The sequence below is a fragment of the Triticum aestivum genome, chromosome 3B (genome assembly GCF_018294505.1).
Source record: "Triticum aestivum cultivar Chinese Spring chromosome 3B, IWGSC CS RefSeq v2.1, whole genome shotgun sequence".
Lineage (NCBI taxonomy): Eukaryota > Viridiplantae > Streptophyta > Magnoliopsida > Poales > Poaceae > Triticum > Triticum aestivum.
The window spans coordinates 87,710,457-87,732,634 of NC_057801.1; the positions used below are offsets into that span (position 1 = coordinate 87,710,457).

A 22,178-nucleotide genomic window follows, 5' to 3' on the forward strand; every position below is an offset into this window, starting at 1 on the left:
GGACAATTACAATACCTAGTTGATCCATGCTCGGCAATCAATATGTGGATTGGCACCGCGCGCATCTCAGGCACGTTTCCAATCCAAAGATACTAGACTTACTAAAGCTGTTACGTATCCTACTTAATCTTCCTTTCCCGCGTAACCAAACGCCCTCCCCTAATTTTCAGGGTGAGCAACTGGAGCACGGCGAATTAAAGGCTGTCAACTTATCTCATTCGTAAGACACCTAAAAATCTTTTCGTAGATGTACCATTGCTCTTTCCAATCTAGTGCATACTCCATTCGAAATTACTTTTCGCTTAGATGTATATATCTAGTGCATTTGAGCGACAAGTAATTTGAATAGGAGGCACGTTTTGCGCGCGCACGGTTACTAGTACGTAAAATTTCTGACATAATAAAATCTTTTATACAGCGTTTTTTGGAATTGGAGGGTACCATTTTGTTCTCCGTATTCGTATACATGACAGAGGAACTGAAAAAAGATGAGCAAGAAATTATCTATAGTACCATGCCTAGGAGGAGGAGGCTAGGTGAGTGTAATGAAGTTCTTGAGGGAGGCGACGAGGCTGGGCGGCCAGTGCTTGGTGTCCCTGACGTAGGCGAGGTCGGAGTAGTGCGGGTCCAGCAGCGTGGCGATGTTGAACTGGAACTCGGCCAGCAGCGGCGCGTGCTTGTCGGCGTACAGCGCCGCCGCCAGCGCGGCGTGGATCTCCGGGTACCCCTTGAGCGCCACCGACACGTCCTCCATCTCCGTGATGGACTCGTCGCGGTCGCCGATCTCGTACAGCACCAGCGCCCGCCCCACCCGCGCGTACTCCGACAGCGCCAGCTCCTTGTACCCGCTCACCACCGCCGTGAAGGACGCCAGCGCCCCCGCGAACTCGCCGCGCGCCTGCAGCTCCCGCCCGGCCTCCAGCAGCCGGACGGCCTCCCCGACGCGCTGCGACACGGCCGCGCTCGCCGCGCGCTCCGCCTCCGTCACCGGGTCGTAGCCGAGGTCGACCGCGGCCGCCGCCGCTCCCCTGCTGGCGTCGCTGTTGCCCGCGGCGGCGACGAGGAGCAGGCCACCGGCGGACACGAGCAGCCGCCTCCTCGTTGTCGTTGCGGCGGATGGTGCCGAGGAGATGACGACGGGTGGCCGCTGAAGCGGTGTCTCTCCGGTGGAGACGGAGCCCGCCGGCGTCACGGGCGCCCGCATTTGCATTGGGACGGGAGGCGTTCGCGGCTCACATGCTCACTACGTTCCCTTTCCGGGGAGCCAAAGAGAGCTCAAGAGAGCGATAAGGTTTGAGAGGCCGGACTAAATGTGTGGCATATAGTACAGACTTGAGGAACTAAACACCGGAGATAATTCCATGTTTTTGTTTCGAAATGTTTCTGGTGCCACTGAAATTTGACCAGCAGTTTCTACATCAGTGACATTAGCAAAGGAGGAGATCCCTAGACACCCGAGGCAGCGGCTGCAGATTCCAGCACATGATGAAAATTTTATATCATCTGCTACGGCAGAAAAAATTTATGTTGCCCTAAAACCTACTTTTGATGTCCTAAAATTATTTTTAGTGCCTGATTATACATCATTTGTTGGAGAGATGCTCTTACACCAGCGTCATGGTAACACATGCTTGATGGCATCATAGTAACGCCCAGTTAATGGCGTTGTAGTAACTATTGCCATGACCTGGCCACCTGGGTAGTACAAGAATCAACTGAATTAGATTTTGTAACAGATGAGTTGGAAGTTCAATAATTACATAGAGTTCATTTAAATTAAAAGTAGCTGCGTAGTGAATTAGTTCGACAATGAAAAAGAAAAGCAAAAACCAATAACCATTTTTCCGTGCTTTTAAACAGCATACTCGCTGCTAGGATCAGACTTAAGTGTTTTTCAACTTAGAAGATCAATGTATGTAGTTTTCAACAGATTGAATATCCCAGAATTAACAGAGCAAGAGCACAAGCTAAACACTTGAGTCCTGACAGGATGACATCAGAACACTTGGCATCAGACATACAGTACTCCAGGGATCTTATTTCTTTATGTTACCAAGATTGTTATTACGCTTACTGACAAGCATTATCATTTAATCCCTTCGTCCTATGAGTGTCAAAAAAGATCTTACATTATAGGAGGGAGGGGGTAACAACAAACAAGATTTCCCTAAAAAAAACTGGATTTTATGATACCCTCTTACCCCTCTTTTCACATGGTAGGTAAGACGGTAAGAGTTAATCTGACCATTACTTAATCAAATCAATGGTTCAGATCTATTGTGAAGTCTTACCTCTCATGTGAAAAGGGAGGTAGGAGGGAGCATGCTAAAATTTGCCTTTCTGATAATGCAAGCTAACACTGAAGAATTATCATCTAAGGAAGGTTCAACAGATATTGTTGGAGCCCGCAGTTCGAACTCTCAAAGTGAAAGAGAAACTAATTAACTAAGAGAGAAAATTATAATCCGCTTCTCTTTTATACATCACCTAATGCTTAATCCAGACGCTAATTAGCATCAACCAAAATTTACATATATAAGGTAAGTAAGCTGTACAAAACATAGCACACAAATTCAGCTCACGCATCACTCACACTTGATATGGTACGATACATGACCATGCCAACTAGCTAGCTTCACTTGGGCTCCACCCTCGATGACGGCAGCCCGCCGCCGCTGTACTCCGACGGGCTGTCTCCTCCATAGGGGTGGCGCGGCGTCCTGCTGGCGTAGCTCATGGACTCGGACGCCGACTCGGGGCCGCCGCCGGCCATCCTGGTGATCCGCTCGATCTCGCTCACCGCCTCGCCCATGGAGGGGCGGTCCGCGCCGGCCTCCTCCACGCAGCGCAGAGCCAGGTCCACATACTGCTCCAGCCCGCCCAGCGACGTGGGCGACGCGCCCAGCACCGGGTCCAGCAGGTCGTGCAGGCCGTACAGATCCTTGCTCCGGTCGAGCGCGGCGAGCACCTCCCGGACGATGTACCGCCCGCGCTCCAGCGGCTTCTTGGCCGTGATCATCTCCAGCAGCAGCACGCCGAAGCTGTAGACGTCGCTCTTCTCCGTCAGCTGCTGCGTCATGTAGTACTCAGGGTCCAAGTAACCCTGCCACACCACACCCACACGTACAAATTAATCAGGACTGTTCTATTTGTGCTTATAATCATCAAGCTTTTAAGGCGACAGCTGGTTGATTGGAGAGCGAACCATTGTGCCCTTCACTTGTGTGGTGACCTGCCCCCTGCCGTCCTCGCCTAGAAGCTTGGAGAGGCCAAAGTCCGAGACCTTGGCATTGAGCCGCTCGTCGAGGAGAACGTTGCTCGACTTGATGTCCCGGTGGACAATCGGAGGGTCTGCGAGCTCGTGGAGGTAGGCGATGCCCTTGGCCGTGCCGAGGATGACACGGAGCCTCCGCTTCCAGTCCAGCCGCACGCCGGACTTGCCTGAAGAAAGAAATTCCAAGGCAGCACAGCACGCATGAGCAAGAATGACAAATGAATGATGCACTGCATTGACCGAGAAATTTCACCTGTGAGGCTCTCTTTGAGTGTGCCATTGGGGATGTACTCGTAGACCAGCATCTGCTCGCCCTGGTCAAGGCAGAAACCGAGGAGGCTCACCACATTCTTGTGGTGAACCCTGGACAGGAGCTCGATCTCGGTTCTGAATTCCAGGCTCCCCTGCAGGGATCCCTCCTGGGATCTCTTGACAGCGATCAGTTGCCCAGTTGGAAGTGTCCCCCTGTAAACCTACAGTATGGAAGCCCGGAATATTTGATCAGTCCTGACATGTATGTATCAAGTTATATAAATGCATCACATTCAAGATCAACATGTCGGTTCTGCTTCACCTTCCCGAAGCCGCCATTTCCTATGTCGTTCGCCTCCGAGAAGTTATTGGTTATCTTCTTCAGTTCAGCGAACGTGAACGTGCGCGCACCGCGCAGCTGTGGCACACTGGTGCTGGTGCTCTTCATGTCCAAAGAAGCTGCATGGAGATGGTAGTCAGTAGTCAGCATGCAAATATGCAACATTGGTTACTTGGTTGGTCAAAGATGAGATCGCCTACCGAAAGACTGGCTTCTCTCTTCGGTCTTCTTTGGTTCTCTCTTCCGTCTCGTGATGAAAAAAATAACAAGAAGCAGCACTGCAATAACAACTGCACCACCGGCTGCGACTCCGACGATAAGTGGCAACTTGTTCGCCTTTGATTTTTTAGATGCTGGCACCTCTGTTGCAATACGGTAGCTTTGGGCGATGAAATAGTATGGACCGAAAACAGCGGGCGGCTTATACGTTTGATTGCTCAAAATGAACCCAATGTCAGAAATGTCCTGCGCCCCAAACTGAACCTTGCCGCCGGGGAAGACCTCCAAGCTCAGCTGCAAGTTGTTGTTCACATCAACGAATGGGTTATGAAGAGCGATCGAGTCGACGGGGGCACTGTATGACAAGAACTTGGTCTTCATGTCCTTCTCCAGTAGATGATAGTATGACTCGTTGCTGAGGTCAGAAAACGATGGTGCTCTGAAGAACAGTGTGCCTTTGTACGGTACGGCACATGTGCAGCTTGGGCTCAGAAGTTGGCTTGAGAGGCATGTTGCTGGCAGCCCTGAGCAGTTCTTAGGAGTAGCATATGGCGGTGCCGCCGGGTTGGATTGTGGCGCGGCTTTGCAGTATTGCTCGTTGTTCCCTTGGTTGCATATTGGGTTTCCTAAAAGTCTGTGACAAGAATACATGTGAAAAAACTGAATCTGTCAGGGAGGGAATTTCAAGCTGTGACAGATACAAATGCAGAATGCCTCCTTACATGAGCTTCTTGTTGTATTGGGTTCCCCCAACAGTGATCGCTTCGATTTGATTGTCCTGCAAATCAATTGTTTGGAGCTGACTACTGAAGTCTGACCCAATGTTTAGGGTGCCGTTGAAGCGGTTGCCCCGAAGCTTCCTGAAATTGTCAGCCAGTAACAGTTTAATTGAATATGAATTGTATGATCGTATCTACTCGTACATTTATTTGAACACTAGCAAGTGTAGCAACCCCTCACAGTGTCTGAATTGCAGGAAGGGTGAAAAGCTCTTGCGGGAGCTGTCCGCCGATTTGCAGATTCTCTAGGTATCTGGAGTCAATGAAGAAAAATTCAGACAAATTTGCCTTGCCTGATAAAATATTAGACGAGAGCAGAAAAGATAGAGCTAGAAACTCACAATGAAGTCAAAGACGGCAAAGCAGTCAACCAGGCTGGAGAATCGGATGCATTGAAGCTGTTGTTACTCATGTCCCTGCAACAAAGTTGCTCATGCTTTAATCGCAATCCTAGTCTTGTTTTCAGAAAGGAAAGGTGAATTCATTGCTTACACAAAGCTGAGTGCACTCATTCCTGTCAGGTCTGGCAGAGGGCCAGTGAGCCCGTTGTTTTCTAGATGGCTAGAGCCAAACGAAAAAATATTGTAAGCTTTCTCGTATATATATTTGATACTGAGAATTAAACACACAGGACAGGACACTCACAGTTCAGCCAGCTTGGTGAGGTTGTTGATGTTGGTGGGAACTGGCCCAGACAACTGATTGTTGTTATCAAAACGTCTGCATTTATTCAACTTCATGGTTGGAATCACATATGCATATGCTAGTAAGTATCACAATATGCGTGTACATTTACTTACAGAACTTCCAGCACATTAAGAAGGCCTAGAGTAGGGGGGATGCTGCCAGAAAAGTTGTTGTTGTCGACAAGACTTGAAAAAAAGATGGAACCAATCACTTAATTAGCCTCATCACACAACTGTGTCAGATATGGGTTACAGACTTTCGATGGTCTTACAAATGTATCAGCTTCATTTGTGAGTTGAAAATCTGGCTCGGTATGGTGCCAGAGAGCTGATTGACGCCGAAGTGGCTGCCAAAACGCGGTACATACACCAGGCGATGTAAAATCTTCAGATATCATGAGAAAAAAAAACTTCAGCTATCAAGATTGGCCATTTCAGAGAATGTACTCACAAGTGCTTTGTATTTGTCAGATTATCCAAACCGGGATTTGTTCCATCGAATACCGGAAGTCCTCCAGTGAGCTTATTGTCAGCCAGATCAAACCAGTATAGCTTTGAGAGGCCACCGAGTGACGGCGGTATGCGACCAGTGAACCTGTTGGAGTTCAGAGATCTGCAGAGAGAGTGCAATAATCAACCTTGTTTTACTGAAACCAGGTGCAGAGAACAGAGATATTGTTCAGAAAAGATGATAAGATTCATAACCAAAAAAATGGTCAAAACTTGCAGCCTGCTTGGTCCAAAAGTAACACATATGATTGCGATGGCATTTCACAAAGCCTGCCAACCATATGACAGTTGGAAGGTCTCATGGTAGACAGATAGAGAAAATTGTGCTTTTGGCTGAAACAGAAGTTCAGCCATAATTTAAAGGACATGGCAAATTTACAAGAAATTGTCAGAAACGTAAGGTTATAAACACATGTTAAGCTCCTTACAGAAATATCAACTTTGAGAGCTGGCCAATCTCTTTAGGTATTTCACCAGCAAAGCTGCAGCCAACAAGTATTCTGTAGAGGGAGGATAGAGCAAAATAAGTCAAAGAAGCATCCATGCACTGGACTTTTTGGACACAGTGAACCAGCTGCGCTCCTCCAAAATTTTGACACAGTTAAAAACTACTCACAAATTTTGGAGGTTGCTCAAGCTTCCAATGGATGAAGGAAGAGAGCCACCCAAGTCCTTGTTGTAGGATAAGTCCCTGCAGCAAAAGAGGCAAATACCTAATAAGTTTGCTTACTATGAGAAATCAAACTTGTTTCATTTTATAGGCCTGATGCTGAAGGTCCTCACTGAAATAGGATTGAAGTAAAATCTATCGGAAGTGTTTAAACTAGAGCAGAGGAGAATTGCATACAAGTATTGTAGTTCCGACAGAGATTGAATGTCCCCCGAAAGAGTTCCGGACAGTGATTGACTTGACAATCTTCTGCAAAACATCCAACAAAGGAGGACACAACACGACGATGAGTGATCATTGTTCATCAAGGAAATGGATAAATTAAAATAAACACAGAGTTTTGTATAAATTTATGGTGCTTAGGATGCTAACATGGATGTGACCCGGTCCTGGGTGCAAATTATCCCGATCCACTTGTCGCCGCATGGATCATTGCCATCCCAGTTTGATGGTTTGGTGTCCCAGGAAGCTGCAATCCCGGTGAGGCCAGCAGCTGCAAACATAGATAGACAGGAAGAACGCGGTGAGCAAATTAACACCGCAGTGACCAGACTGAAAGAAGAAGCAAGAAATACATACTGTCTTGCGCATTTGTATCAGCCAGGATGACAGAAGCCTGCACAAGAACACCAAACAGGATGAGCCATGGAAAGAGCTCCATGCCTGGGCAGTTTCTCGAGGGTCCCTGAAATGATTTTAGTTGATCATCTGTTTGAAGGTCAGAATAGGCCAGTTGCTATATGAAGGTGACACCAATTGTCTATTCATGGTGAAATGGTCAAGGACATGAACTGTCCCTCTCGGCTCACCAAGCAAGTAATCAATCATGCATACGCACACCTTGGAGAAAAATCAGAGCAAAACAAAAATGCGAGAAGAATAGATGTGGTCAACGGGCTCTGCCAATTGCATTAGGAAAATGACAGGGTTTGCATAGGTTTTTTTAGCCCTTAATTTAGTGGTTCGGCGTGCTACATCGCAATTGCACAAAGAAATCAGAAGATAAGGTTGAAGAGCATGTGCATTGAAGCATTTGACCCAGACAAAAGATGAAGAACGAGGACAAACTGCGGATACTACATGCAAGGCTAGTGAGTGGAAAAATGGAGGAAACTTCCGATGTCGGAGCTGTTCCTCATTTAGTTGCATAGTTTCTTCTTTGATGTGTAACATTTTGGTTATTTATTGCCAACTTGAGCTCAACCTACCATGTCCATAAGCCAAGTCATACATGACACGATTGCAAGAACATGCCTCCTAGTGGATTGGCTACAAGCACCTGTCTAAAAGACTTAATTGGCCCCTCCAACTTACAGACTACTTTATTGGCTTCTCCCAACTTACAGATTATGCCAGCTATTCCCCCCTAATCATCTTCCCTAATTGTTCCCCTAATTACGCTCGTACCTTTATAACAATCTGTCGCCACCAACTTGATGTGCAGCAGCCGCCATCATCCGCCACCGGGTCTCCTTTCGCCTTCTTCCCCACGCATGGACATTGCTGTAGTAACCATCAGCATTCCATCCTCATTGCCGCCCCCGTGTGCCATGTGTGCTTGTGCCGCACCTCCTCCCGTCGGAGCGCCGCCGTCAGCCTCAGCTTTTGGCTGCCTCGGCTGCTGAAAATCGCCTCGCGGCGCGGTGATCCGTGACGTTCATGTGCGCTGCTATGTAGGCAACCGCTCATTCTGCTGGGTTGTTTGTTCACGCTTCTTATGTGCCGGTACGGGCATCTGCAAAGCGGATCACCAAGCGGACCTCATCATCATCAGATATCCACAGACACATCCATCCAGACGGAAGCCATCCAACAATATACCTAAAAAAATCTCTATTTGTCCGGCCTTCAGGCATTTCAGCGAACAGGTTGTGTGCCCCAGACCGACGCGCACGCCGGCGTTGGCCCAAGGGGACGCCGGCTCAGCGCCGCTCGGGAGCAGCAGGTACGCGGTCAAGCACTCACACACACGCCTCACGCAGCCGTCCATGTCCGTAGACACCGCGCGCACAGCACACAGCTGAACGAGCTCCGGACGCGTACGCCGCGGCCAGGAGAGCTCCGGGATCCTCGTGCGTGAGCTTAGGTGCTTGCGTCCGTGGCCTCTTCGGAGAGTGAGCTCGAGCCGCGCGTGGTGCAGTGCTCGCCGACCGCCTCGAAGTGGCCGGCGAGGCGGCGACGAAGGGAATGGAGGGATATGGCGGAGCGGGGGCTGCCGGTTCCCGTAAGCTGCATCGATGTAGAGACATTTCTAACGGAACCGGTACGGCAAGAAATCCACCGTCAACGTGTGCGTCGTTATTCGCGGGGGGACCCACACATTATTTCTTGGTTCCTGCTACGCCAAACCGATACGAGATATACGCTCACTGGACCCCACATGCATGCGTGACAGGAAAATATGTTTCTTCTTTGTGGAATACAAGTCGGATCATGAGAATGACCTAGCTACACATGGCGGCCTGGGCCTAAGGAATCGGCAAATTTTACCAAACTATGTTCTCAACGTTCGAGTCACGACTCTCATAGATAAGACTACACATAAAATGAGAAGCTCTCTGCTGAATCCCCTTGATCACCGTACCATATCTTCCTCGGTTGCCTATGTTTATATCACCTACCACTTGCTTGGAGTCAGATGCAATAACCATCAGCTGAATGTTCAGATCTTCCGCTAAGGAGAACGCTTCTCTGTACACGATCGCCTCAAGTGTAGCCGAATCTAGGATGCCTTGTACAACCAACGCGGAGCTCCCAAGGAAGAAGCACCGGTCATCCCTGCACACGGCTGCTGCAGTACGTCCTCTCGCCGGTCGTGACAGACCTGCATCAAACATGTATTTTGGTCACACCAGCCAGTGGTGCCTTCTGGTGGTTGTTCCTTCTCCTCGAAGGGTCACCAACCACCAATTGAGCTGGCTTCTTCTCTCTTATAATTTCTAGATCGACCAAGCATTTTTTTATATAAATGCATGCGTACCCTATGGACTTTGTAAGATACCTTCATAGCTCGCTTTCCTTCGAAAGGACCAAATCAACCATAGCGTGACTACTATTTTGATGAAGGAAAATATTGTTAGACTCTCTCTCTCTCTCTCTCTCTCTCTCTCTCTCTCTCTCTCTCTCTCTAGCTCTTAGCAAAAAAGACAAAATCGGGGTCTGTGAAAAATATCAATTTTTTGAATTGACTGAAATCAAATTTTTCAAATGAGTGAAAACCTTTTTTTGCATTATGTGAAATTAGTGAGATCACTTCATTGCAATAAAGTGAAATTATTAAACAAAATCACTTATTTCAGAAAATTGAAATGGATGGACTCAATAAAAAAATTGAAGTCACTCTTTTTGAAATAATTGAATCCGGTCTTTGAATTAATTGAGGTTGGTATTTTTAATGATTTGGTATTGGTATTTCGAAATTACAATTGAAGCTGGCTTTTTAAAAATCTTTTTAAAATGGGTGTTTGAAATAACTCATATCTGCTCTTTGAGAGAACTGAAATGAGTGTTCAAAATATTTTAGATCATTTTTTAAGGACTAAAATCAGATTATTTAAACATGTGAGATGACTTTCTAAATAATTTAAATCAATTTCTTGAAGTGAAATAAGTTTACTGAAATGTTGATATTTAAACGTGCTTCAAAGGTATCCAAGATTGGTCTTGTTATAAAGGTTTGTGCGCCAGGAGTTCAAAAATATGTTTTAGAAGAAATTGATGATTTAAATTAGCAAAGTTGAAATAAAATGTTGGATTTGTTGCGTGAGAGAAGAGAGAGTGGGCTTGTTGAAAGGATCGATATAGTTGACTAGAGGGGGGGGTGAATATGCAACTAACACTTTTTAATCTTTTCTTTACCAAATTAAACTTTGCATCAAAGTAGGTTGTCTAGATATGCAACTAGGTGAGCAATCTATATGATGCAACAACAACTAGCACACAAGCAAGCAAGGGATACAACACAAATAAGCTTGCACAAGTAAAGGCACGAGGTAACCAAGAGTGGAGCCGGTGGAGACGAGGATGTGTTACCGAAGTTCCTTCCTTTTGAGGGGAAGTATGTCTCCGTTAGAGCGGTGTGGAGGCACAATGCTCCCCAAGAAGCCACTAGGGCCACCGTAATCTCCTCACGCCCTCACACAATGCGAGATGTCGTGATTCCACTATTGGTGCCCTTGAAGGCGGCGACCGAACCTTTACAAACAAGGTTGGGGCAATCTCCACAACTTAATTGGAGGCTCCCAACGACACCACGAAGCTTCACCACAATGGACTATGGCTCCGCGGTGACCTCAACCGTCTAGGGTGCTCAAACACCCAAGAGTAACAAGATCCGCTAGGGATTAGTGGGGGGAATCAAATTTCTCTTGGTGGAAGTGTAGATCTGGGCCTTCTCAACCACTCCTGAGCAAATCAACAAGTTTGATTGGCTAGGGAGAGAGATCGGGCGAAAATGGAGCTTGGAGCAACAATGGAGCTTTTTGGGGGAAGAGGTAGGTCAACTTTGGGGAAGAACACCCCTTTATATAGTGGGGGAACAATCCAACCGTTACCCCCCCCCCAAGCAGCCCCGCAGAGAGCGGTACTACCGCTTGGGTGGGCGGTACTACCGCGCCACCCAGCGGTACTGCCGCGCACAAGAGGGGAGCAGGGACCTGGACCCAGAGCGGTACTACCGCGGTGGTAAGGGCGGTACTACCGCTCGGGAGCGGTACCACCGCCACTACTGCCATGACTAGTGCCGCAGAACCCGGCACGAGAAAACAAGGACTCGAGTCGAGGCGGTAGTGGCCCGGAGCCTCAGCGGTACTACGGCAGAATCCAGTAAGCGGTACTACCGCTGAGGAGCGGTACTACCGCTTGTTGTCTTCGGCGGTACTACCGCTGTGATCCGCGGTACTACCGCTGGGGCCAGACAGAGAGAGCAGAGAGGGGAATGAGAGCTCCATCGAAAAGGGAAGGAATAGCGGGTGCAATAAGAATGTGTACGTGTTGATTCCACCCTAGCCATACCAAAGCGGATCCCCTCTTGATAGTATGGTGACTCCTACACAACTAGTCCACCAACAAAGAAACGAAGGAGCTGCACCGTCTTGAATAAAACACCGAGGGGAGGGAATCGTCTCATGCCAAAGGATGAATCTCTGAAAATCTCAACGCACACGATTAGTCTGCAAAAGCATTGTCATCAATCACCAAAACACCTTGGGGATAAATATGCCCTTACAATCTCCCCCTTTTTGGTGGACTGATGACAATACGGGATTTGCACAAATGGGAAGAGACATAGGACATGCGCAAACCCCACAACTCACAAATGTAGATGGGCTCCCCCTAGATGTGGGCTATCTAGATAGGTGCTTTGGACTGCACGGCACACATACTAGGATCAACGCTCCCCCTACATTTTGGAGACCAACAACATAAGCAAGATATATGAGAGCAAAGTATATATAACAAGATAAGCATGCATCTCATGAGATACCGAAGAACTAGATAGACATAGATAATGATAATAAGGATAAGGTAGCATATGTCTCACACCATATGTATGGAACTTAAGTCTCACTGGCACAAAACCAAGCAAAGCAAATGGCGAGAAAACACACCACAAAGAAAACACACTCACAAAGCAGACAATGACACAAATCCCTAAACTCTCTCCCCATTTGGCATCGAGACACCAAAAAGAGAGGGAGTGTTGCTACGGCTCCAGGTGATAGTACGCGAGGGTCTCGAACATCATATCCCAGCGGGATCGTCTGCACTGCCGTAGTCGGTCGGGAACTGCTCGGCATCAGAATTTGTCCACGGGCAGTGCTGCTGAATCCACTCCTCCTCCTCAGTAAGCTGGTCCTCAGAACCACTGTAAATGGTGGCACCCAACTGACGCATGAGCTCCTTGTGACGACCCCTGGCCTTCTTCTCAGCCACATGAGTCATGTACTGACCGTGAGCCTCCATGCAGAACAACTTCTTCACCTTGAGCTTGAGCTTCTGTGTCCAAGAGGGCTCTGCCCCAGAAGGCTCATAGTCATCATCATCATCATCATCATCAGCCTCCTCTTTGATCTCCATGGCGGCAGCAAAAGATGTAGCCCCAGATCTAGGGACCTGGGTGCCCCAGTTATCCTTGTTCCTCAGACGCTTGATCTCATGAGACACCAAGTCTCCAGTCTCTAGCATAACCTTGGGATAGACCTTATCCCAGGCCTTCTCAATGAGCAGCATGATGAAAGGACCATAGATCGGGCACTTGCGCTCAGAGATAGCAGATAAGAGCTCAGACCACATAACATGAGAAATGTCCAAGGACTCGCCAGAGTTAGCCTCCTTCTCATGTTGGCAGAAGAGAAGCATGTCCACAAGAAAGGAGTGAACCATATCCAGATTCCCGATATGAGGGAAGAGAGTCTCCCGGAAGACAGGGTGAAGAATGTCCAGAAAGGCAGGCAACTCATATGTTACCTTCTTAGTGTCAGGGTTGATCTTCTGAGTGCAGTAGGGCCAGAGAGCTTGCTTGTGAGTGGAGGTTGTCTTACTGTGAGGGCGAAAACCGACAGGAGTCTCAAGCCCGTGATCTTCCACTCCAAGTAACTCCATGAATGCCTTCCACTTGACAGAAAGTAACTTGCCATTGGTCATCCAAGTCAGAGTCCTGTCCTCATCAGTCCCTAGATGGACCGTGGCATAGAATTGGGCCACAATATCAGCATCATAGTCTTTGTTGAACTGCATGATACTGAGAATGTTCAGTTGAGTGCACATCTGAAAGGCTTCACCAAAGTACTCAGGATCCTTCTCCATATAGTCCGTGTCAATGGAGCGCACATCCACATAGAGGTTCTTCTTGGCGTTGAGCACATCAAAGAAAATGGCAAACTGAAAGCGGTTCCAGAACGGACGGTTGACCAAAGTGGGATCTTGGTCTTCCACATAGGGGTTGCGGTGACGCCTTGCCCAGAACTCCTTGGCATTCATTTGAGACACAGTTTTGCCCTTTGGCTTTGGCTTGACGGCAGCTTTCTTCGGGAGCTGAGGTGGAGGTGGAGCACTAGTGGAACCTCCTGCTGACTCAGATGTGCGGTAGCGCTTCAACGTGGCACGGCTGGGGTTGACGCGGCGAGCTTGATGCTCAGGATGTTCATCACCTAGAACCAAACACAAGAGCATGCAAAACAACCAGAAAGAACGAGCATAAGCCACCAAACTCAACAAAAAGGATCACAGAATGGTAGGAGCATGATGGAACTTGGTAGGCAGCGGTAGTACCGCGACCTGGAGGCGGCAGTACCGCTCCAAGCGGTAGTACCGCTCCAGTATCGCTCGAGGCGGGGAAACAGCGGTTTCCTACTATCCCGGTCAGATCCGGCACTACCGTCCTACCAAATTCAAAAATACTCCTACCAATCACTAATCCAAACCGTCTAGTTGCCTTCTCCATCCTACTCAAGCCTAGATTTAGCCAAAAATCTAGAGATGCAACCACTATTGCCCCTAAGATGCTAGATTTGAAATCTAGACAAGACGAGAGAGGGAACGGGGCAATACCGGCATCCATGGCAAGAGGACGAGGTGGGGATCGACTGCACCGAAGGGAATGGAGAGGGACGCCCCGGACAAGAAGATCCGCCAGAGCCCTCCCGTGGCGAACAGTTGCTGGAGAGACGAAGAGGAGCGAGGGGGCGAATCGAATGGGTATGGGGGAGAAGAAACCTCCCCCTGCCCCGATATAACCCCCTGACCCCGCCCCGCAGCAGTAGTACCGCGCTGATGGGCGGTGGTACCGCTTATAAGCGGTAGTACCGCGCACCACCAGCGGTAGTACCGCCCAGCAACTCATGGCCACTAGACAGCATGGCTAAGCTCAAAAAGAAACGGAAAACCAACGGCAAGAAGCGGATGAAGGACTAACTCGGCAGCGAACACACTAGCAAGGGGCCAAGACACACCTCTTCAAGAGAGGGCGGTGGCCGAGGCCACCTATGTTTGAGTCAAGAGGTATGGCGCCGCGAAGATTTTAACCTTGTCCCCATGACCAAAACTCGTCCTTGAAGCACAAGTACCATCGAGGATGGTTAAAGTGAAAGACTTGCTCAATTTATGCATAATGGGGGAGGGAGAGTTCATTGAGAGAACAACACTCTCCCTATCTCCATGCCTACACCCAAACTAGACAACATGTTGAATGAGGTGGGATGTGCATGGGTTCAAGAAACATTGCTCGAATCAATGATATTTAGCTCATGCCTTAACTCGCAAAATCTTGCTTCATCCAAGGGCTTCGTGAAAATATCTGCAATGTTATCATTAGTGTTGACATACTTGAGCTCGATATCCCCTCGCCTAATGTGATCCCGGATGAAGTGGTACCGAATCTCAATATGCTTCGTCTTGAAATGTTGCACCAGGTTGAGAGAAATCTTGATGGCACTTTCATTATCACACCAAAGAGGCACTTTGTCACAAATGACACCGTATTCCTTTAAAGTTTGCCTCATCCATAAGAGTTGTGCACAACAACTACCGGCCGCCACATATTCCGCTTCGGTGGACGAGAGAGACACACAACTTTGCTTCTTGGAAGACCAACTCACCAAAGAGCAACCAAGAAATTGGCACCCTCCGGAAGTGGACTTCCTATCCACTTTGTCTCCCGCCCAATCGGAATCCGTATATCCTTCAAGCTTAAAGTTTGCTCCTCTTGGGTACCATAAGCCAAAGTTTGGGGTATGAGCCAAATATCGAAAGATTCGCTTGCCCACCACATAGTGGCTTTCCTTTGGTGCGGCTTGAAAACGTGCACATATTCCCACACTCAACATGATATCCGGTCTAGATGCACAAAGGTAAAGCAAGGACCCAATCATGGAGCGATATACCTTTTGATCCACCGCTTTACCATTGGGATCAATGTCAAGTTGGCACTTGGTAGGCATTGGAGTAGAAGCCGGCTTGACATCACTTAGCTTGAATCTTTTTAGCATGTCTTGAGTGTATTTGGCTTGGTTGATGAAGGTACCTTCTCTTATTTGTTTGATATCAAAACCAAGGAAGAACTTCAACTATCCCATCGAAGACATCTTGAACTTAGAGGTCATGAGAGCGGCAAATTCCTCATTGAAAGCTTTGTTAGGGGAACCAAAGATAATATCATCAACATATAGTTGGCATACAAACAACTCCCCTTTGACCTTCTTAGTAAAAAGAGTGGGATCAATTTGCCCAACCTCAAATCCACGATCTTGTAACAACTCGGTAAGGTGGTCATACCATGCACGTGGGGCTTGTTTAAGGCCATAGAGTGCCTTATCGAGTTGATACACATGATCCGGGAAGTAGGGATCCTCGAACCCGGGGGGTTGCTTGACATAAACCAACTCATTAATAGGACCATTAAGAAAAGCACTTTTCACATCCATTTGTTGTAACTTAAAGTTGTGATGGGAAGCATAAGCAATCAACAAGCAAATGGATTCAAGGCGAGCAACGGGAGCAAAGGTTTCACCATAGTCGATACCCTCGACTTGGGAGTAGCCTTGTGCTACCAATCTTGCCTTGTTGCGAATGATGTTCCCATGAGCATCTTGCTTGTTCTTGAAAATCCACTTGGTTCCAATGACGTTATGGTTTCCTGACGGCCGTGGCACCAATCTCCACACCTTGTTGTACTCGAAGTTGTTGAGTTCTTCATGCATGGCATTGAGCCAATCTGAATCTTCGAGCGCCTCATAGACCTTTTGGGGTTCAACACAAGAGATAAATGCGTGATGTTCACAATAGTTTGCTAATTGTCTACGAGTGCTTACCCCCTTTCTTAGGCTTCCAACCACATTCTCCATGGGATGGCCTTTGGTGGTGAGCTTGGAAGCAATCTTTGCGGCACGACGCTCTAATTCCTCCTCGGATGTGGAGGGAGGAGGATCAACTTGATTATCTTGAGCGTCGTCTTGAGCTTGTTCAAGATCTTGAGCTTGTTCTTGATCTTGAACTTGCTCGAGGGGGAGAACTTGACCTTGGGAATCATTTGGTGGATTTTCACCATCTTGAGGTTGATCTTGCCCTTGGTCTTGTTCACGAGGTTGAGGGCCTTCACCTTGTTCTTTGGAAGCGTGTGGGTCTTGGGTTGGTGATGGCTCCACTTGAGTGGAGCATTGTCCTTCTCCTTCGGCCACAAGGGGTTCCTCAATGGGTAGGATATGACCCACACCCATTCTTCTTATGGCTTGGGGAGGAATTTCATCACCTACATCACAAGTACCACTTTGCTCCACTTGGGAGCCGTTATTTTCGTCAAACTCCATGCTACACGTCTCCTCAATGAGTCCAGTGGACTTGTTGAGGACACGGTAAGCATGAGAGTTTGTAGCATAACCAACAAATATGCCCTCATAAGCTCTAGCCTCAAATTTAGACAAGCGAACACCTTTCTTGAGAATGAAACACTTACACCCGAACACCTGAAAGTACTTGAGGTTGGGCTTGTTACCGGTAAGTATTTCATAAGGAGTCTTGTTCAAGCCTTTGCAGAGATAGAGCCGATTGGATGCATGACATGCAGTGTTGATGGCTTCAGCCCAAAAATTGTATGGAGACTTGAACTCCGCCATCATGGTCCTTGCCGCATCCATCAACGTTCGGTTCTTCCTCTTCGCAACACCATTTTGTTGAGGGGTATATGGAGCAGCATATTGATGCTTGATCCCCTCATCACTAAGAAACTCATCCAAGGTGTAGTTCTTGAACTCGGTGCCGTTGTCACTTCTTATTGTCAAGATCTTTGCATCATGTTGACATTGAGCTTCATTTGCAAAGTCGATGACAGTTTGTTGAGTCTCACTCTTCCTCTTGAAGAAATATACCCAAGTGTATCTTGATAATCATCCATAATCACCAAACAATACTTTCTACCTCCAAGACTATCAAAGGATGGAGGCCCAAAGAGGTCCATGTGAAGGAGCTCCAAGGGTCTCTTCGAGTAGATGATAGTCGTGGGTGGGTGAGCCTTCTCATGGAGCTTCCCTTCGATACAAGCACTGCAAGCACGATCTTTGGCAAAACTAACATTTGTTAGTCCACGAACATGATCCCCCTTAAGAAGACTGTGCAAAGATCTCATATTGACATGGGTTAAACGGCGATGCCAAAGCCAACCCACATCAACTTTAGCCATTAGGCATGTCGCGATCTTAGTGGGTCGCTCTGAAAAGTTAATCACATAGAGACCATTCTCGACATGCCCAACAAAGGCTACCTTAAGAGTCTTGCTCCACAAGAGGGCCACGGTATCAACATCAAAGAAAGTGGCAAAGCCCATAAGTGCAAGTTGACGAACGGAAAGTAAATTGTACGCAAGAGACTCAACAAGTATGACTTTCTCGATCGTAAGATCATGAGAAATGACAACCTTCCCAAAAGACCCAATACCTTAGAAGATGAGGCATCACCCCACTCGACATTGGTGGGCATAGATGGGATCTTTTGTACGTCCACCACCAAGTCCTTGCTTTCGGTCATATGATTTGTTGCTCCACTATCGAGCAACCATGATCCCCCACCGGAAGCAAACACCTACAAGAGATAAATGCTTGGTTTTAGGTACCCATTTAGTAATGGGTCCTTTGATGTTAGTTACTAGGGTCTTAGGAACCCAAATAGACCATTCAATGTACTCATAAGGAGAACCAACAAATTTAGCATAAACATGCCCATCACTAGCACGGCACAACACATAAGAAGGGTTAAAGTCGCTAGCTTTGTTGGAAGAGATGGCTTTGCCCTTTTTGGCATCACCACTCTTCGCATTGTTCTTCTTCTCCTTAGGAGCACCCTCTCCCTCCTTCACAAAAGTTTTCTTAAGAGGGGGAGGTCATTTGGTCTTGTCATTCTTCTTCTTATCCTTGGACTTGGGTGTGAACCCAACTCCCTCCTTGGCCACACATTCCTTTTGATTGCTCAAAAGGTCATTTAGGTTCTTATCACCTTGTATGCATGACACAAGGCCTTTCTCGAGTTGTTCCTTCAACTTGGCATTCTCTTCCACAAGATGCACATGCTCACACCACGGGTTAGTAGCATTTGCGTTATCAATTAAGACCATATGAGGAAAAGTGACTTTCTCCTTGGTTAACTTCACTTGGAGTTGAGCATGAGACTCCTTGAGGCTAGCATGAGCACCCTTCAAGGCCTTGTGTGCCTTGTCAAGTAAATCAAACTCCTCTTTGAGTCTAGCAAGATCAACCCCAAGTTTAGCCTTCTCAGAGTTTGCCACATGAGAGACAACAAGAGCATGATCAAGATCTTTCTTTAATTTAGCATGGTCATCGTTGTGTGACTCCTCAAGAGTCAAACGATGCCCACGCTCTTCCTCAAGAGCATTAGAAAGATATGATATCTCATCGGCATAGTCACGACTATGCCCTTCCATCTTAGAGATGGTTTCTTCGTGAGCCTCGATCATGTCATTGGCTTCACCAAGTTGTTCCAAGAGAGCAATAAAGTGCTTCTTGGATTTGCCCTTGAGTTTACTCATAAAAGAATCAAATTAATTCATCTCTTCATTATTCCCCTCACTTTCATCAATGCAATCCGTCAAGGAAGGATTAGTAATGATGGTGGTTTTAATGTTGGGGGTTACCTTGTTGGTGGCTTTAGCCATGAGACACTTGGCGGTGATGTTCTCGTTGGGTGAATCGAAGAGAGACACCTGAGGAGTTGTGGCAATGGCAACGGATGCCATGGCCATTGCTTCATTATCTTCATCATCATCGTCATCCTCACGGTATTCTTCTTGAACCACCAACCCTCGAGTAGGAGTCTTCTTGGTGAAGTTGTTCTTGTTGGGGAAGGACTTGGCTTTGTCTTTTCGGATAAGCTTGCCACCATTGTCTTCCTGCTTCTCGTAAGGACAATCCGCAATGAAATGGCTCACATTGCCACAGTTGTAACAAGTTCTTACTCGTTGATTGCCCTTGAAGCCACTTGAGTTGTTCTTGTTGAAATTTGGTCTTGAGTTCTTCTTGCTCCAAAATTGCCTTGAAGCAAGAGCCATGTGCTCATGATAATCATATTTTGTATCTTCGGGGTTGCTCTCCTCATCTTCCTCTTCTTCCTCTTCTTCCACAATAACCTTGGCCTTCAAGGCAAGGTTGGGCTTCTTTGCCCTTTGAGACCGGAGCACCGCATTATCGGCAGTCTTGTCCAAGATGCTCATTGCAATGAACTCATCCAACACTTCACTTGCGGTCATGGAGTGGAAGTCCGGTCTTTGACGACTTACAGAGGAGATGGCCTTGTTGTAGGGCATCATGGCCTTGAGAAACTTGCGTTTGATCCAATTGTCATCCGTGTCCTTGCTCCCATGATCTCGGAGTGAGACCGCGAGTTTGGTTACTCTCTGAAAGAGCTCACGAGGTTCTTCATCTTCCTTCATAGCAAACTCATCGGCTTCATCTTGCACCACTTCATAGTTGGAGCGTTAAATGCTTGCGCTTCCCTGATAGAGAGACACAACACAATGCCACGCGTCTTTGGCCATGGCGTAGGGTCGAAGATAAGGGAGATCTTCGGGGAGAATTGCATCTTGGATGATGAAGAGAGCATTCTCATTGAATTGATTATCCACGGCTTCTCTAGGGGTGAAGTTGCTTGGGTCATGTGGATAGAAACCTTCTTCAATGATTCTCCAAATATTAGTATTCACATGATTTAAATGACGCTCGAAGCGATACACCCAAGAATCAAAATCCTCATTTTTCACAATCTTAGGAGGAGGTCCGACATGATTTAAATGAGTAGAGGGAATCGGTCCTCCATAAGTTGGAGGTTCCACATGGGCAAAGATGCCGGTGCCATTTCTACCACTAGTAGAAGGACCCTTTCCACTGTTAGCTTCCCCCTTGTCGGAGGTAGCATCCGTCACCTTGTTAGTCGGATCACCCACTTTCATCGGCGAGGTAGACAATTTAAGCCCTTCTAGGAATTTAGTAAACATGCTTTCAACCTCGGTCGTCATGGAGGTTTTCAATGTGTCCAAAGCCACATTGAATTCCTCACGAGAGACCGTGGTTCCCCCATCGGCCGTAGACAAGATAGGATTCACACCGGAGTGCTCCTCCACACCGTCTGTGGTGTCAACCATACTCTTCGGACGACAAAGTCCTTAATAAAGAGACGAGGCTCTCATACCAATTGAAAGAATCGATATAGTTGACTAGAGGGGGGTGAATAGGCAACTAACACTTTTTAATCTTTTCTTTACCAAATTAAACTTTGCATCAAAGTAGGTTGTCTAGATATGCAACTAGGTGAGCAACCTATATGATGCAACAACAACTAGCACACAAGCAAACAAGGGATACAACACAAATAAGCTTGCACAAGTAAAGGCACAAGGTAACCAAGAGTGGAGCCGGTGGAGACGAGGATGTGTTACCGAAGTTCCTTCCTTTTGAGGGGAAGTACGTCTCCGTTAGAGCGGTGTGGAGGCACAATGCTCCCCAAGAAGCCACTAGGGCCACCGTAATCTCCTCACGCCCTCACACAATGCGAGATACCGTGATTCCACTATTGGTGCCCTTGAAGGCGTTGACCGAACCTTTACAAACAAGGTTGGGGCAATCTCCACAACTTAATTGGAGGCTCCCAACGACACCACGAAGCTTCACCACAATAGACTATGGCTCCACGGTGACCTCAACCGTTTAGGGTGCTCAAACACCCAAGAGTAACAAGATCTGCTAGGGATTAGTGGGGGGAATCAAATTTCTCTTGGTGGAAGTGTAGATCTGGGCCTTCTCAACCACTCTCGAGCAAATCAACAAGTTTGATTGGCTAGGGAGAGAGATCAGGCGAAAATGGAGCTTGGAGCAACAATGGAGCTTTTTGGGGGAAGAGGTAGGTCAACTTTGGGGAAGAAGACCCCTTTATATAGTGGGGGGAACAATCCAACCGTTACCCCCCCAAGCAACCTCGCAGAGAGCGGTACTACCGCTTGGGTGGGCGGTACTACCGCTGAGCCAGCGGTACTACCGCGCCACCCAGCGGTACTTCCGCGCACAAGAGGGGAGCAGGGACCTGGACCCAGAGCGGTACTACCGCGGTGGTAGGGGCGGTACTATCGCTCGGGAGTGGTACTACCGCCACTACTGTCGCGACTAGTGCCGCAGAACCCGACACGAGAAAACGAGGACTCGATTCGAGGCGGTAGTGGCCCGGAGCCTCAGCGGTACTACGGCAGAATCCAGTAAGCGGTACTACCACTGAGGAGCGGTACTACCGCTTGATGTCTTCGGTGGTACTACCGTTGTGGCCCGCGGTACTACCGCTGGGGCCAGACAGAGAGAGCAGAGAGGGGAATGAGAGCTCCATCGAAGCGGGAAGGAACAACGGGTGTAATAAGAATGTGTACGTGTTGATTCCACCCTAGCCATACCAAAGCGGATCCACT

The 22,178-nt window shown here is 47.7% G+C and overlaps 2 protein-coding genes across 4 annotated transcripts; both read right to left on the minus strand.

Annotated features, from left to right (window-relative positions):
* Positions 1-348: 348 nt before the first annotated feature.
* Positions 349-1,321, minus strand: LOC123068790 (uncharacterized). The gene has a single exon (XM_044491447.1). It carries the CDS (start codon positions 1,208-1,210, stop codon positions 533-535), a length of 678 nt encoding a protein of 225 aa, XP_044347382.1. The 5' UTR covers positions 1,211-1,321; the 3' UTR covers positions 349-532.
* Positions 1,322-2,426: 1,105 nt separating this feature from the next.
* LOC123068791 (leucine-rich repeat receptor protein kinase HPCA1) lies at positions 2,427-8,965 on the minus strand. Of its 3 annotated transcripts, XM_044491449.1 has the most exons (20): positions 8,552-8,965; positions 8,138-8,465; positions 7,310-7,415; positions 7,103-7,223; positions 6,908-6,979; positions 6,677-6,751; positions 6,489-6,560; positions 6,002-6,163; positions 5,823-5,897; positions 5,665-5,736; positions 5,510-5,584; positions 5,357-5,425; positions 5,206-5,280; positions 5,046-5,117; positions 4,808-4,945; positions 4,067-4,719; positions 3,849-3,985; positions 3,528-3,747; positions 3,206-3,441; positions 2,427-3,103 (listed from the first exon to the last, which is right to left on the minus strand). In XM_044491449.1, the coding sequence occupies exons 3-20, from the start codon at positions 7,389-7,391 to the stop codon at positions 2,636-2,638; spliced, it is 2,874 nt and encodes a 957-aa protein (XP_044347384.1). In that variant the 5' UTR covers positions 7,392-7,415; positions 8,138-8,465; positions 8,552-8,965; the 3' UTR covers positions 2,427-2,635. The 3 variants fall into 3 exon arrangements, with proteins under 3 accessions (XP_044347384.1, XP_044347385.1, XP_044347383.1); XM_044491450.1 differs by lacking the exon at positions 8,552-8,965 and having other exon boundaries at positions 8,138-8,485; XM_044491448.1 differs by lacking the exons at positions 8,138-8,465; positions 8,552-8,965 and having other exon boundaries at positions 7,310-8,082.
* Positions 8,966-22,178: the final 13,213 nt, after the last annotated feature.

Bases quoted from the DNA above. Each gene is read 5' to 3' on its own strand.
- LOC123068791 (XM_044491449.1), bottom strand. From the start codon at position 7,391: ATGGAGCTCTTTCCATGGCTCATCCTGTTTGGTGTTCTTGTGCAGGCT. The intron at 5,737-5,822 runs GTAAGACCATCG...CTTTTTTTCAAG, and splicing joins CAAATGAAGCTGATACATTT to TCTTGTCGACAACAACAACT. The intron at 4,946-5,045 runs GTGAGGGGTTGC...TGACAATTTCAG, and splicing joins CTTCCTGCAATTCAGACACT to GAAGCTTCGGGGCAACCGCT.
- LOC123068790 (XM_044491447.1), bottom strand. From the start codon at position 1,210: ATGCAAATGCGGGCGCCCGTGACGCCGGCGGGCTCCGTCTCCACCGGA.